The sequence below is a fragment of the Hippocampus guttulatus genome, chromosome 14, assembly GCF_054856545.1.
Source record: "Hippocampus guttulatus isolate MCC_2025c chromosome 14, RoL_Hgut_1.0, whole genome shotgun sequence".
NCBI lineage: Eukaryota > Metazoa > Chordata > Actinopteri > Syngnathiformes > Syngnathidae > Hippocampus > Hippocampus guttulatus.
Window position 1 is genome coordinate 1,519,594 of NC_141274.1, and position 12,265 is coordinate 1,531,858.

General features: G+C 42.7%; 1 protein-coding gene across 4 annotated transcripts in view; it reads left to right on the forward strand.

Annotated features, from left to right (window-relative positions):
- The window catches only part of asic1c (acid-sensing (proton-gated) ion channel 1c), an 84,736-nt gene that overhangs the window by 54,266 nt on the left and 18,205 nt on the right, over positions 1-12,265 (forward strand). For 3 of the 4 annotated variants that reach the window (XM_086129047.1, XM_086129044.1, XM_086129045.1), the window contains exons 2-3: positions 9,660-9,810; positions 10,630-10,757. In XM_086129047.1, the coding sequence (XP_085985173.1) occupies positions 9,660-9,810; positions 10,630-10,757 (279 nt within the window). Of the gene's footprint in view, positions 1-3,524; positions 4,257-9,659; positions 9,811-10,629; positions 10,758-12,265 lie in introns of those variants that run through there. The other variant, XM_086129046.1, reaches the window with a different exon arrangement.

A 12,265-nucleotide genomic window follows, 5' to 3' on the forward strand; every position in this document is an offset into this window, starting at 1 on the left:
ACTTAATATTTTTGCCATTTATTTTTGCTCCAATGATGTTACACTTCTTTTAATACCACATTTATTTGTTCACAACTTGTTATTACATACTTTGCTTGATCGTGATGATCAAAAAGGCTTGCTAATTATTGACCATTTACTTAATATTTTTGCTATTTATTTATTGCTGCTATGTTGAAATGATGTTAGACTTCTTTTAATGCCACATGTTTGTTCATAACTTATTAAGTTGTGAACAAACATGTCAAAGTATACTTTGTTTGGCAGTGATGATCAAAAACACTCGGTCATTCTTTAGCAGCGTGGTGTCTGATGATAGTAAATGGCGGCTTCAGCCTTCCATCTCAGCCCTGGTGTTTCTGATGTGTATTTAATTGCTGCCACTGTCTCATTTGGTGTCGTGCATTTTCACTGGGCCTTGAAGGACCTCATCTTGTTATTCCTTTAAAGCCCTGCTCCTCCTTTTAATGAGACCTCTGGGGCTCAACTGGGCTTTGACAAGAAGGGGTGGAAAGGGCTTGACAAGCTCACAGATCACTGAGTCTGGGCAAAAAAAAAAAAAGTCACATAGGAATTGACTGCTCGTTTAAGAGTAAAAAAAAGGATATTTGAAGACTGAGACAAAAATAGAACAGCAAAAATAAAGGCAAGTGGCAGAAATAAGATCTGGCTGGAGAATATGATACTAGTGGTCATTAATTAACTGTGATGCATTTACTTTGACGGCTTTCATGATCTGACAGCTAAAGTTGCTTTGACTGCCCTGAGTGGTCACAAATCAGTGAGCAGACGATCAGGTCCACCATGCAAATCTTGAGTCGAAAAAAAAAAAAACTTTAGAGATAGCTTAAGAAGAAAAAAAAGACAACCTGCAAGCTCATAATCCACTATAAAGCTTTCATTCCAATCAATTTTCAAAATCTAAGACCCCCCACACGTGGCGAGAAAAGAATTGGCAAGTGTGTGCTTATTGCTATTAAAGTGCGTGGTTTGCTGCAAATTACCAAAGACTGCATGCCACACGGCGAACCAGATACAGTATCTCCACCAACAATCTAGTAATACCAGGGCTGACCTGTGTGAGGCAGCGTGGTGCCACAGAGTATTTAGATTTCCGGGAAATACAAAGAAGAAGAGAGTGTTTTTAGACGGTCAAAATGGAGAAGCTAGCCAAACTGTTAGCTTAGCGTTCTATTACGTGGCTCGGCGGAATTGCGGTTGACCACATACGGAAGGATTTGCGGTCATAAATACAGCATAGGTTTAATATTTACGTTGTCACCACCTCTAGAACCAATTTTCAAACACTCCACACCACTGGATACTTGCTCGGGATAATGTTAAAGCTAGTATTTGCTTTGATCGGAAGAAAGTAAAAATGCTCAAATTCAACCAGTACGGTGCATTCAGTTGGGTGTCAATTACTCACGGATCTTCGCTATTCGTAATATTTTCATTATACTTAATTTTAATTTCTATTTGACCTTTGTTTTTATATTCAATTCCTTTTCATTCGTTTTTAGAGCAATTTTATTGGTTTTGATTTTATTTTTGAAAATGCTTCATTGTAGTTTGGTTCTTTACATTTAGAATAAGTTTTAGTGTTTTTAATACAGTGTATGGATTATTTGTGCAAGATCACAAAGTATTGTGCAAAAATGAAATTCTCAAAAAATAACCTTCCTTGTTCTGTAACTCCGGATGTACAGCAATAGAAGAATAAATACATTTCAAATGAATCCCAAAAGCCTTCGTACTTTGCATGATACGAATTGCCAACTATGAACCCGACAGTTTTTCATTAAGCATTTTCGTTTTTAATTGCATTTCGTTAACGAAAAGATTTTTGTTATTTCACTCCTGTTCGTCAACTAGAATAACCTTGGTCCCGACCAACACTGTATGTGTGTAGCCTGCTCCGCATGAAAACACAGCAATAGTTTCAATGCAGACTGGATAAGAACCCCAAAAGACTTGATTACCATCGCTTTACATTGGCCGCGGAAAATTTGATGCAAGCAACAACTCATAATAATTACTTTTGGGTCAAATTGCTGACAAGGGACAATTTTGAGAGCCAGCCTTCTTGTATCACACGAAGCAATCAAGCAAAGGTCTAGTGTGTCGTTTTTATGGGGCCCACAAGGATAAAAGAAATCAATGCACTGGGTCACCAAGTGGAGGGACTGAGCTGCAAGTGTAATGAGGTTGTGTGTTAAGTAATTCACCCGTATCTTGTTTAAGATAAAAAAAGAGTATATCACTTTCTTCATTTCCCTTTAGTTGGTTTCAGAGCACACCACCAATCGTGATGGTAAATAAGTCTAAAGTAAGGTAAAAAAAAATAAAAATAAAGCATCTTTCCCGTCAGTCCCATGGCTAGTGTGATTCAAAGAGAAAGTGTTGAGTCACCTGATTGTTTACTAATAAGATTGCCTGTTCATGTGCTTTGTTACAGCTGCAGTGGCTATATAAATAAACCTGCATTGTATTGTGTTGTATTGTATTTCTTTAGTGTAGCTTCATCTAGTGGATGCATGACGCAACCACGGCCACTTTTGTAGCTTCTATTCTATGCGCCTTATAATGCGGTTCATTCATTCATTCATTGAAGGTGCGCCTTATACTCCGAAGTGCCTTGTCGTGCAAAAAATACAGTAAGTCATCGATTTAGGAGAGGGTGGCGCCATGCCAAATCTCGCCAAGGTGCGACATTGGCTCAGGCTGGCCGGCCCGGTGCTAAATAAGTGAAATTTACTTCCTGCAGAAATATCTGAAAAGGAAGTCTTGATTCTTTTCAAAAATATTTCTTCAGATCGTCCTTTAGAAATGGTATCACCACTTTAAATAGTGCCACCGCAGTCTGTGATTCTGTTTTATTGTCTAAGATGAAATGAAATTCAAGTTTCCACCCTTCTAAAATGCTGCTATCCACTTAAAAACAGTTTGCGTATTGTGAATCCTGGCTACATCTGCACGCAGCAGCATGGACTCGCAAAAGCAAATCTTGTGTTGCTTCACTTTTCCTAAATTATATGGGCCTATTAATCAAACAATAAAATGCTGTTATTCAATATCATGGATCATCAATTTTGCCACGCAGTTTCATTAGCGCGACTTTTTGTTCCCCCCCGTGTACCATTGCAAATCTACTTCATCACTGGTTTGGCGGGGGGGGGGGGGTGGCGGTTGTGGGGGACCCTTTTCATCTGCTGGCTCCACCTCACGATAGAGCGAGCGGCTCCGCGTGGGACGCAACAAGCTTTCTTTTCCTTTTGGCGGACTGCAAGTCAACAGACTTGAAAAAAAAACTCTGATGCTGGAAGAAAAAAAGGGAGGAGCATAAAAAGAGAGAAAAGCGTCCACATCTGCAATCTTATACTGGAGAACGGAGCGGCAAGAATCAAGCTTTTCCAAGATTTTTGTGTGACATTCATCCGTGGATGGATCGCTGATATTGGGCATTTTTCACCATTGGACATTCAGCTTGTTCTTTCAATACATTTTCTTCCCCCGAAGGAGTCACACTGATTCTGTCTGGCAATAGAATTGCAAGCCTGAGCAACGCGCACAAAAGGCTCCTGTCATCGCTGCTGGGAATTTTCATTTGAGAAGTCACAGTGGAGTAGTGCTCGGTAAAACAAGCGGCAATGGCGATCACATGTGAGTCATTCTCCTCGCAAACCGACGACCGAGAGCTCCAGAAGGCAAGTGAACAATCGTGGAAAGACATGACTGTGAATTTCGTCATGAGGACCAAAGTCCACGGTTTGAAGTTTATGTTCTCGCCACACAAATCCAAGTTGCAGCGAGGGGCCTGGGCGCTGGCCTTCCTGGTCAGCGTGGCCCTCCTCCTCACCTGGTCCAGGAACAGAGTCCTCTACCTTATGTCCTACCCGGCTGTGACAAAGATCTACATGGTGTGGGCTCACAACATGTCCTTCCCGGCCGTCACCTTTTGTAACAAGAACGTGTTCCGCGCATCCAGTCTGACCAGGGATGACTTGTACCACGGCGGCTACTGGATGGACCTCATGTACGCCAACCACACGGTGGTGGAGAGGAGCTTAGCCATCCTGAACGAGAGCCACAAGCAGGGTTTGCTGAGCCTGCTGGACTTCAGCGGCTACAGCCGGCCGCCCCGTTACCGCGTCAACACCACCGAGATGATGGCTCGCCTCGGACACCAGCTGGAGGACATGCTGCTGGGGTGCAGGTTTCGTGGTGAGATCTGCACCACCAAGAACTTCAGCACTGTATGTAAGAGGAAGGTGTTTGTCAGTCTGAGTGCGTTGCAAACTGGGTTCTCCAAATTTGGAGGGGCTTGGTACCCTTCCGGGGGAACAAATAGATGCCAATTGTTTTACCAGAAAAGCCATACAAATTTAAAAGTTGCCTCTTTGAGGGCCAACAAATGCAAATCCATCCATCCATTTTCTGATCCGCTTTAGTCCTCACATGGGTCGTGGGGCATGCTGGAGCCCATCCCAGCTGTCTACGGGCAGTAGGCGTGAACCGGTTGCCAGCCAATCGCAGGGCACAGAGAGAGGAACAATCATCCGTACTCACACTCACAGCTAGGGACAATTTAGAGTGTTCAATCAGCCTGCAAAGCATGTTTTTGGAATGTGGGAGGGAACCGGAGTACCCAGAGAAAACCACAAATGCACGACCAAAAAAAAAAAAAAAAAAAGTCATATCATCAAACAGTATCAAAGTCAAAGTTTCAAGTCATGAATTGGCCTATTTTCCTTTTTTTTCTGGAATGACCCCCTCCCCCAAAACAGGTAAATAGTCTTGTGAAAGCACATCTGTTACTGAAATGACATTCTGAAATGATCCCTTGCCCGCTAAGAATCAATTTTATTCATGCAGGGATGACACATGGCATGTCACAATCATATCAGAATTTTAAGTGGCCCGAAACTAAGATGAGAAGAATTGATTTGCAGCAGGCAATTTGCTTGCTTTTGTTGTGCTCACGAGCATTATTGTCATAAATATCAAAAATGTATTGTTCCAACTTAATTTACTGTTTAGCCCACTCAAAATTACTTAGTTGTGCGTTTTTGTTTTTTTTACAGTGTAGTTGATGATAACCGTTTGAACTCCCGCTTCTGTGCCGTTTTTGTATTTAGCGAAATGCGGCTGCCAGTGTGGATGTACTGTATGTCGTTTTTTCTTTTTTCTTTTTGAATCCATAAAAAAGCAAAACAACTGTGCCTTACTGGTTTCATTTGAGCATATTTTATTACTTTTGGTTGTACATTCCATTTTTAGATGTCGGCTGTGCTTCTTCTGCGTTGTATAGTCCTGCCGGGCTGACTGCATAAAATATCTTTGCAAAACAATGGTTGGATAATGCTGTGACGTAAAATCAATTTCATATCTTCATCGATGACAACAGTGACTTCGGTGAATTTTATTTTGGTCCTTCAGAGTTTCAAATAAAGTTTGCTTTGCCAGTAATGTTAGATGATTTGAAACGAGATTTGTTCATTATTCAGCCATCCAAGCGCAGTCCTAATTCATCTTTTAGCTTCTCTAATTAAACATCCGCGGCATTGTGGAAGGTAAAAAGACGTGTGGGGTTGATTGACAGCTGCGGGTGGCATTTGTAATGCAGATGCTATTTCATACTTGAGCTCCACTCGACAGCTCACACTGTAATGTCACGAAAAAAATTTCAAAAGGCAGATAGATAATGCCCCAAAGTCACTCCCATCTTGAAAATCATGCGAGTCTTACACTGGCTTGGTATATGAAGCGAATGCTACTTTTCTGACCAAACAGCGATTGTGCCAAGACATATTGTCACACTGATTTGCATTTGGCGTGCTATATCATTAGCGTGCCGCTTCTTGCTCAGGGGTGGCCAACCCACGTTTCGCACGCGGCTCTTGGGCTGGTTCAATGCGGCTCACATGACGTGTCAAAAACGCCTCCGCGGTGGCGTTGACATTCAAACAACGGCGCTATGTACAGCAGAATTTACGATGTCAGCCTATCATCAATTCTGTTACTCGATTGACCTACAGGGCAGCCAGTCAAATGACAACTGAATCACCGCGCATGCGCAAACAACGGCGCTAAGCGCTAAGTGCTAAGCTAGTCAGCGAATAACCTCTGATTTTAAGGCAGCAGACTGGTCCCAAGTCAACCGCGAGGGTTGGGGGGAAGAAACGAGGGGGTGGAGGACTTTGTGTGTTTCGATTTCGTCATCTCGCTCATCTCGGCGTGCTTGCGTGCGTGCGTGCATATGCGCATGTGTACGTGGTTGGGCGCGCGTGTACAGTATATGCTTGCACGTGCGCGATCGGGTCGATCGCGGGAGGTTCGTCGCTTCAAAAGTCGATCTTCGGTCAAATATGTAGCAAGCTGACCCAAGTAAGTAACCACTGCAGCTCGCATGCAGACAGTGCCCTGTTTCGAGTGGCAACAACGGAATAGAAACCAGATTTGAAGTGGATTGTTCAAGAGAAGGAATGCTAAAAGTCCCTGCACTAAAACGCTAAACAACATGCATAGTAAGAGAAAAACGTGATTATATTTTTATTTGTGGACTTGGGTGAACTGAGAGTTTGCGTGTGTGAGACAGTGCACACAATATTCATTATTGAAAATGGCCGGCCTGTGGTCTTAGTACTGTCGGAGTCAATTTTTGTCATTATCAAGTTGGTGTGTGACATTTACAATAAATGTGGTTGAGCAGAGGTCTGCGTGTGTGTGTGTGTGTGTGTGTGTATATGTGTGTGTGTGAGTGGAAGGGATGCGGTGATGTTTATGTGTGCCCATGTGCATGATGTGGCACTTTGCAGTAACACAGTTAAAAAAAAATTGGCTCTTAGTCTCCGACTGGTTGGCCATCCCTGTTCTTGCTGATTTCTGAATTCAATGGAAATACAAACATCTAGCTTTGTAAAGCACATCTTTCACCAAAGGGGGGTTTGGAGTTAAACCTGTCGCTCGCCTGCTTCAAATGAGATTGAAAGCACTCACACTTTCATTTTCTGCTCTATAGTTTCCCCTCCGACATTGTTGCGGGTTTTCATATTTGTAAAAACTGCATGAATATTGATTGAGCCCTCAGCGTTTCGGTCTCAGTTCAAATTGATAGAGTTGGATTTAATGAACCCCGCCGACTGCATCCGAACCGCGAGGCTTTCTCACTCGAACCAATTCTCAATGGTGAAATAAATTGTAAATGGCCACTCGTGTGCACATTTATTTGTCGGCATTTGTTGGGCCGCCACAACAATATGGCAGCAAAAATGTCAAGCTGTGCACGACAAGCGCTGAGGCAATCCGTTGCTTTTCTCAGCCTGCTGGATTTACCGAAGCAGATGTACAATTGGTGGGAGAAAGCCTTCTGTGGAAATGACACATCAATCCTTAATTAGCGTTGAGATACGCGAGTTATACTCTACCGACCCAAATGAGTTTGCTTGTGAGCTTCAGCTCGCTCGTCTCTTATTTAATCACAAGCAAACAGGCAACCCCCGTGGGAAATTTGTAGTGAAATTAGCCTGAGATTGATAGCGGCTGTTGTTAGGAATCACTTGACTCTTGAGTCATGAGTCTGGTGTGTGCGCCTCGACATTGATCCTCGTTATATATTCAAATCAATAAACAAATTAACTTTATCACGCAGATTCGGATGTAAATCGTATGAAATGTAGCAGAATGCAAAATGGCTAATGAGTAGTGTGAAAATGAACAGCCGGCCATCGGACAAGTAGTTTTGATTTATTTGACTTGTATTATACAGTTCACTTCTCCTTACAGCGTTATGATAAATGGGAATGTCAAAATGTCACTTATTGTTCCTGCAGAGTTTGGTTTTATAAGAGTATGGGTTTTTTTCTGTCCGTGGCGAATTAATTCACTTTAAATCATTTCCTATGGCGGAAAAATAGATTAGAACAGCTGCAGCATTACTAAAGATTATTCTTGACGTTGGAGGTTCCACTGCAAATAAAATATTATCAAGGTTAAATGTGCCTGAGGGAATTAAGTTATTGTACATACAGTAGTCAAAAAAATATACAATTTTGACATATCCAATGAACAAAAATGAATTAAGTCATGTCAAGTCACATTTATTTATATAGCCCTTAATCACAAACAGTCTCAAAGGGCTTCACATGCCTACAGTTGACAAGTATTCATGACATCCCCTGACCTTAACCCCCAGGAGGGTAAGGAAAAACTAAAAAAAAAAAGAACCATCTGGGGTCAAAACGAGAAACCTTGAGAAGGGGGTGCAGGTGGGGGAATCCCCCTTCCAAGATGACCAGGCTGCAATGGGTGCAAGGATTTGACACAAAATTGTACCATACAATGTTAATTACAATATAACGTCCATTTAACAAGATGAAAATGCTACAGGGAGACGCCTTCGGAGAGGTGGGTCCCCCTCTGAACCTGGCCAAGTTGGTCATTGAAGAAATCTTCATAGCAGTGCCTCAGAGTGGTCGACCCAGCTCTTGTCCAGCTCAGTCGGTGCAAATCACGTCCTTATCGATTAGAGCAGAATTCATGCATCGACATCCAATTGGGTCATCATCACATAGCCCCCTCCCCAGATCAGGGACGGGGGGGGGGGGGGCTGTGAAGGACAAACAGTGGAAGTGGCAGTACAAACAGGCCAACATGTAGTTCAACAAAGTGCAAGAGTATACAAATGAGTCTTAAGTTGGGTTTTAAACATTTCAAATGAGTCAGCTGCTCTTATTTCAGTGGGTAGGGCATTCTAGAACACTGGAGCCCAAATAGGAAAAGCTCTAGAACCTGGGGGGTTATTTTTTTTGTTGCTCTGAACACTAAAAGACCAGCGTGTCGCGAACGAAGAGTTCGGGGCGGATCATACGGTGTCACGAAGTCACCAGAAGATAAAATGGGCCGCATTTTAATGAGATTGTGAAAGAGGAAAAAAATGCAGTTGTAGTTCTATTGTGCATTTGAGAAGAGAGCATTGAATCAAATATAACACAGAGATTTTTTTTTTGCTGAATCATTTTGCTGTAATTGTATATTTATCGAGGCTGAGAGGAGTGTCCTTGAATAGGCGCCGAGGCCGAGCAGGGCCAATAAACGTCATCACACTTTCATCAGTGTGAAGAGGCAAAACATTAAAAGTCATCCGTTGTTTAATCTCAGCAAGGCACGCCTTGAGATTACAGCAACTGTGTGGGTTCCTTATTTATACAGTAGTACCATTCCAATTGAGGTTGCTAGCCACCAGGTTAAGTACCAAATCTATTGTGTCATCATTTTTATGGGTGACTTTGTCTTTTATCTGCGTGAAAACAAAAGTATCAATTATTGTCTGATGCCCCGAAAGTGGTTTCGTCGGGAGGTTCAAATGATTATTAACCCTTTCAGGGACACTGTCTACTACAGTGGACAGTTTATCATGTTATCAGGGTATGAAAGGGTTAAAGTCACCTGTTGTTGGTATATTGTGTCCCTGAATCACCAAGTTATATTAACAATATATTATTTTTATTGAAAAAAACATTTTATTTGCTTTTTTTTTTTATCTATGAATAACTCGATGCATCTGTTCAAAACTGTCCACCTATGGAATACATGCCGAGATGTGATACAACTCCATGTTGTGCACTCAATTGACTGTGTTTTTTTTTCCTTTCCTGCAGATTTACACACGCTATGGGAAATGCTACACTTTCAACTCGGGACTAGACGGCAACCCGTTGCTGACCACCTTGAAAGGAGGCACGGGGAACGGCTTGGAGATCATGCTGGACATTCAGCAGGATGAATACCTTCCTGTCTGGGGGGAGACAGGTTCGTGCACTTTATGAGTGGCTGGGAAAAGATCGATACTCGTGCCATGGTTGTGAAGCACACCTCCATACACCAAATGAATCTTTGTTTCGTGACCGTATTTTCAACATACTACATTTATAAGGAAAAATGAACTAATATTAAGAGCATGTATTTTGCACCTACGCACATATTTTGTCCAAATTTAAAATGGCATTTTTGTCATACTCTACATCTGGTAAGGAAGCGCATTAGAAAGTGTTGTCAATTCAGCATTTAACCCTTTCATGCACCCTGTAACCTGATAGCATGATAAGCTGTCCACTGTAGTAACCGCTGTCCCTGAAAGGGTTAAGTTGGCCATCTCGGGCCTATGAATTGAAATAATTAAAGTTATGACCTTATGGGAAAATGCACGTTTTTTTTGGGGGGGGGGTGGGGTTGTTTTTTTTTTGTAGGGCGGCACCTATATGTCCGAAATGTCTCTTAGAGGGACGGCATCTATTTGACGAATACGGTTGGTGTTACATCGCCTCCACATGACATGTTGCCAACAAACATGACAAAAGGGGCCCGACATTGTATAAATAATGCAAAAATTGAATATGCAGCAGGTTCTTAAACATTGATTGAACACCCTCACTAGGCTGCACATATTCCTTAACTGCATGTCATAAATCTAACGTGAGCTTGGCTTTCAGTGTGGTGTTCTGCTCCACTCAGCATCCCTGCCAGTGGAAGGAGAGAGGAAAAAGAAAAACAATTCCACAAAAAAAAATCATGTTCCCGCAGGCTAGTTTGGCCTGATGAAGGTGTGGCGTGCTGTATATATATCCACAGATGAGACCTCCTACGAAGCGGGGATCAAGGTTCAGATCCACAGCCAGGACGAGCCACCCTTCATTGACCAGCTGGGATTTGGCGTGGCCCCTGGTTTTCAAACTTTTGTGTCATGTCAGCAACAACTGGTACCCCCATTGTTACCGCATTCACACCCGTCGTGCACCACTCCCCCCCCCCCCCCCCCTCCGGCTTCACTTCACGTGTTTGCCCCGCAAAGTCCCCGCACAAATCCTTGCCATGCTGTCACCGCCTCCTCAGAGCAAAATCCGATCAAAAAAACATCTCGTGGAAATGGAGCGCTTCCAATTTAATGGACCTCATCCTCACTTTGAAAAGCTACTCGGTACTCTCGTTATGCTCGGATTTTTCATCTCTATTTTTAGTCGGCAGAACAAGTTTTGAGTGCAAGAAAACGGGAGTAAAAAAAGAAATAAAAGAAATTCAGTGAATGCGGTCAGCCAGATGAAGGATCAAGCACTTCATGCCTTGGCTTTTTGTACCATATATCCACTGCTGGGGTGCTGGAGCCTACCCCAGCCGTCTTCGGGCAGTAGGCGGGGGACACCCTGAATCAGTTGCCAGCCAATCGCAGGGCACACAGAGACGAACAACCATTCACGCCCACACTCACACCTAGGGACAATTTAGAGCGTCCAATCAGCCTGCCATGCATGTTTTTGGAATGTGGGAGGAAACCGGAGCACCCGGAGAAAACCCACGCAGGCCCGGGGAGAACATGCAAACTCCACACAGGGAGGCCGGAGCTGGAATCGAACCCGGTACCTCTGCACTGTGAAGCCGACGTGCTAACCACTGGACTATTGGGCCGCCCTTGTACCATATAAGCTTTCATAAAGAGGTCAAAGACACATGACTGTCTTGGCTTCAAGTATTGACACCCACCAGGCCACACACTCAAGTGTCTTGTTATGCCAATACATCGATTCCAGAGCAATTGTTTTGACAGCATAATCGTGCGATTCAAGAAATCAACACTCGCAAAGGCATTTTTTGAGCTGAGCTTCTGTTCTGACTCCAAAAATGAACTACACAGGGCTTTTTTAAAAATGTAAGACGTGCTTTAATTAATTCTCAGGAAAGCATTGATTGTTTTGACCACCTGAATTTGTGAGAGAGAAATTAAAAGTAGGACGTTATCTGTTCACGGCTCAAGTTGTCATAAAAACGTCGATATAAAGGATGCTAGACACGCAACGGTCTTGTGGTCTGGTATCAAGACCTATGCCGACAGATATATTTGAGGCAGTTTTGATGACATGGACATGAATAAGAAATTAAAAGTGCCACACATGGACACGTAACTGTGTCTGTTCAAGCATAGAGACCCACAAGGCCACATGTGTGGGAGTCTGTTTGTTATACTTAACTGAAAAAAATAAAAGAGTAGAAGAAATAAATGTAAAAAAAAAAAAAATGCTTTTACTACAAAATGAAAAGTGAATAAATGTGTTTCAAGGTGAAAGGTCACAAAGATACATAAAGGTCCTGCATCCTGGTCCGGACGCATGAGGCCACACACTCGGGTGTCGGGTTGGAATTCCAACACATAAGCAAAGGAGAAAAAATACATTTAAAAAAAATTTTTTTTTTTAATGAGTTTTAACAAGCACGT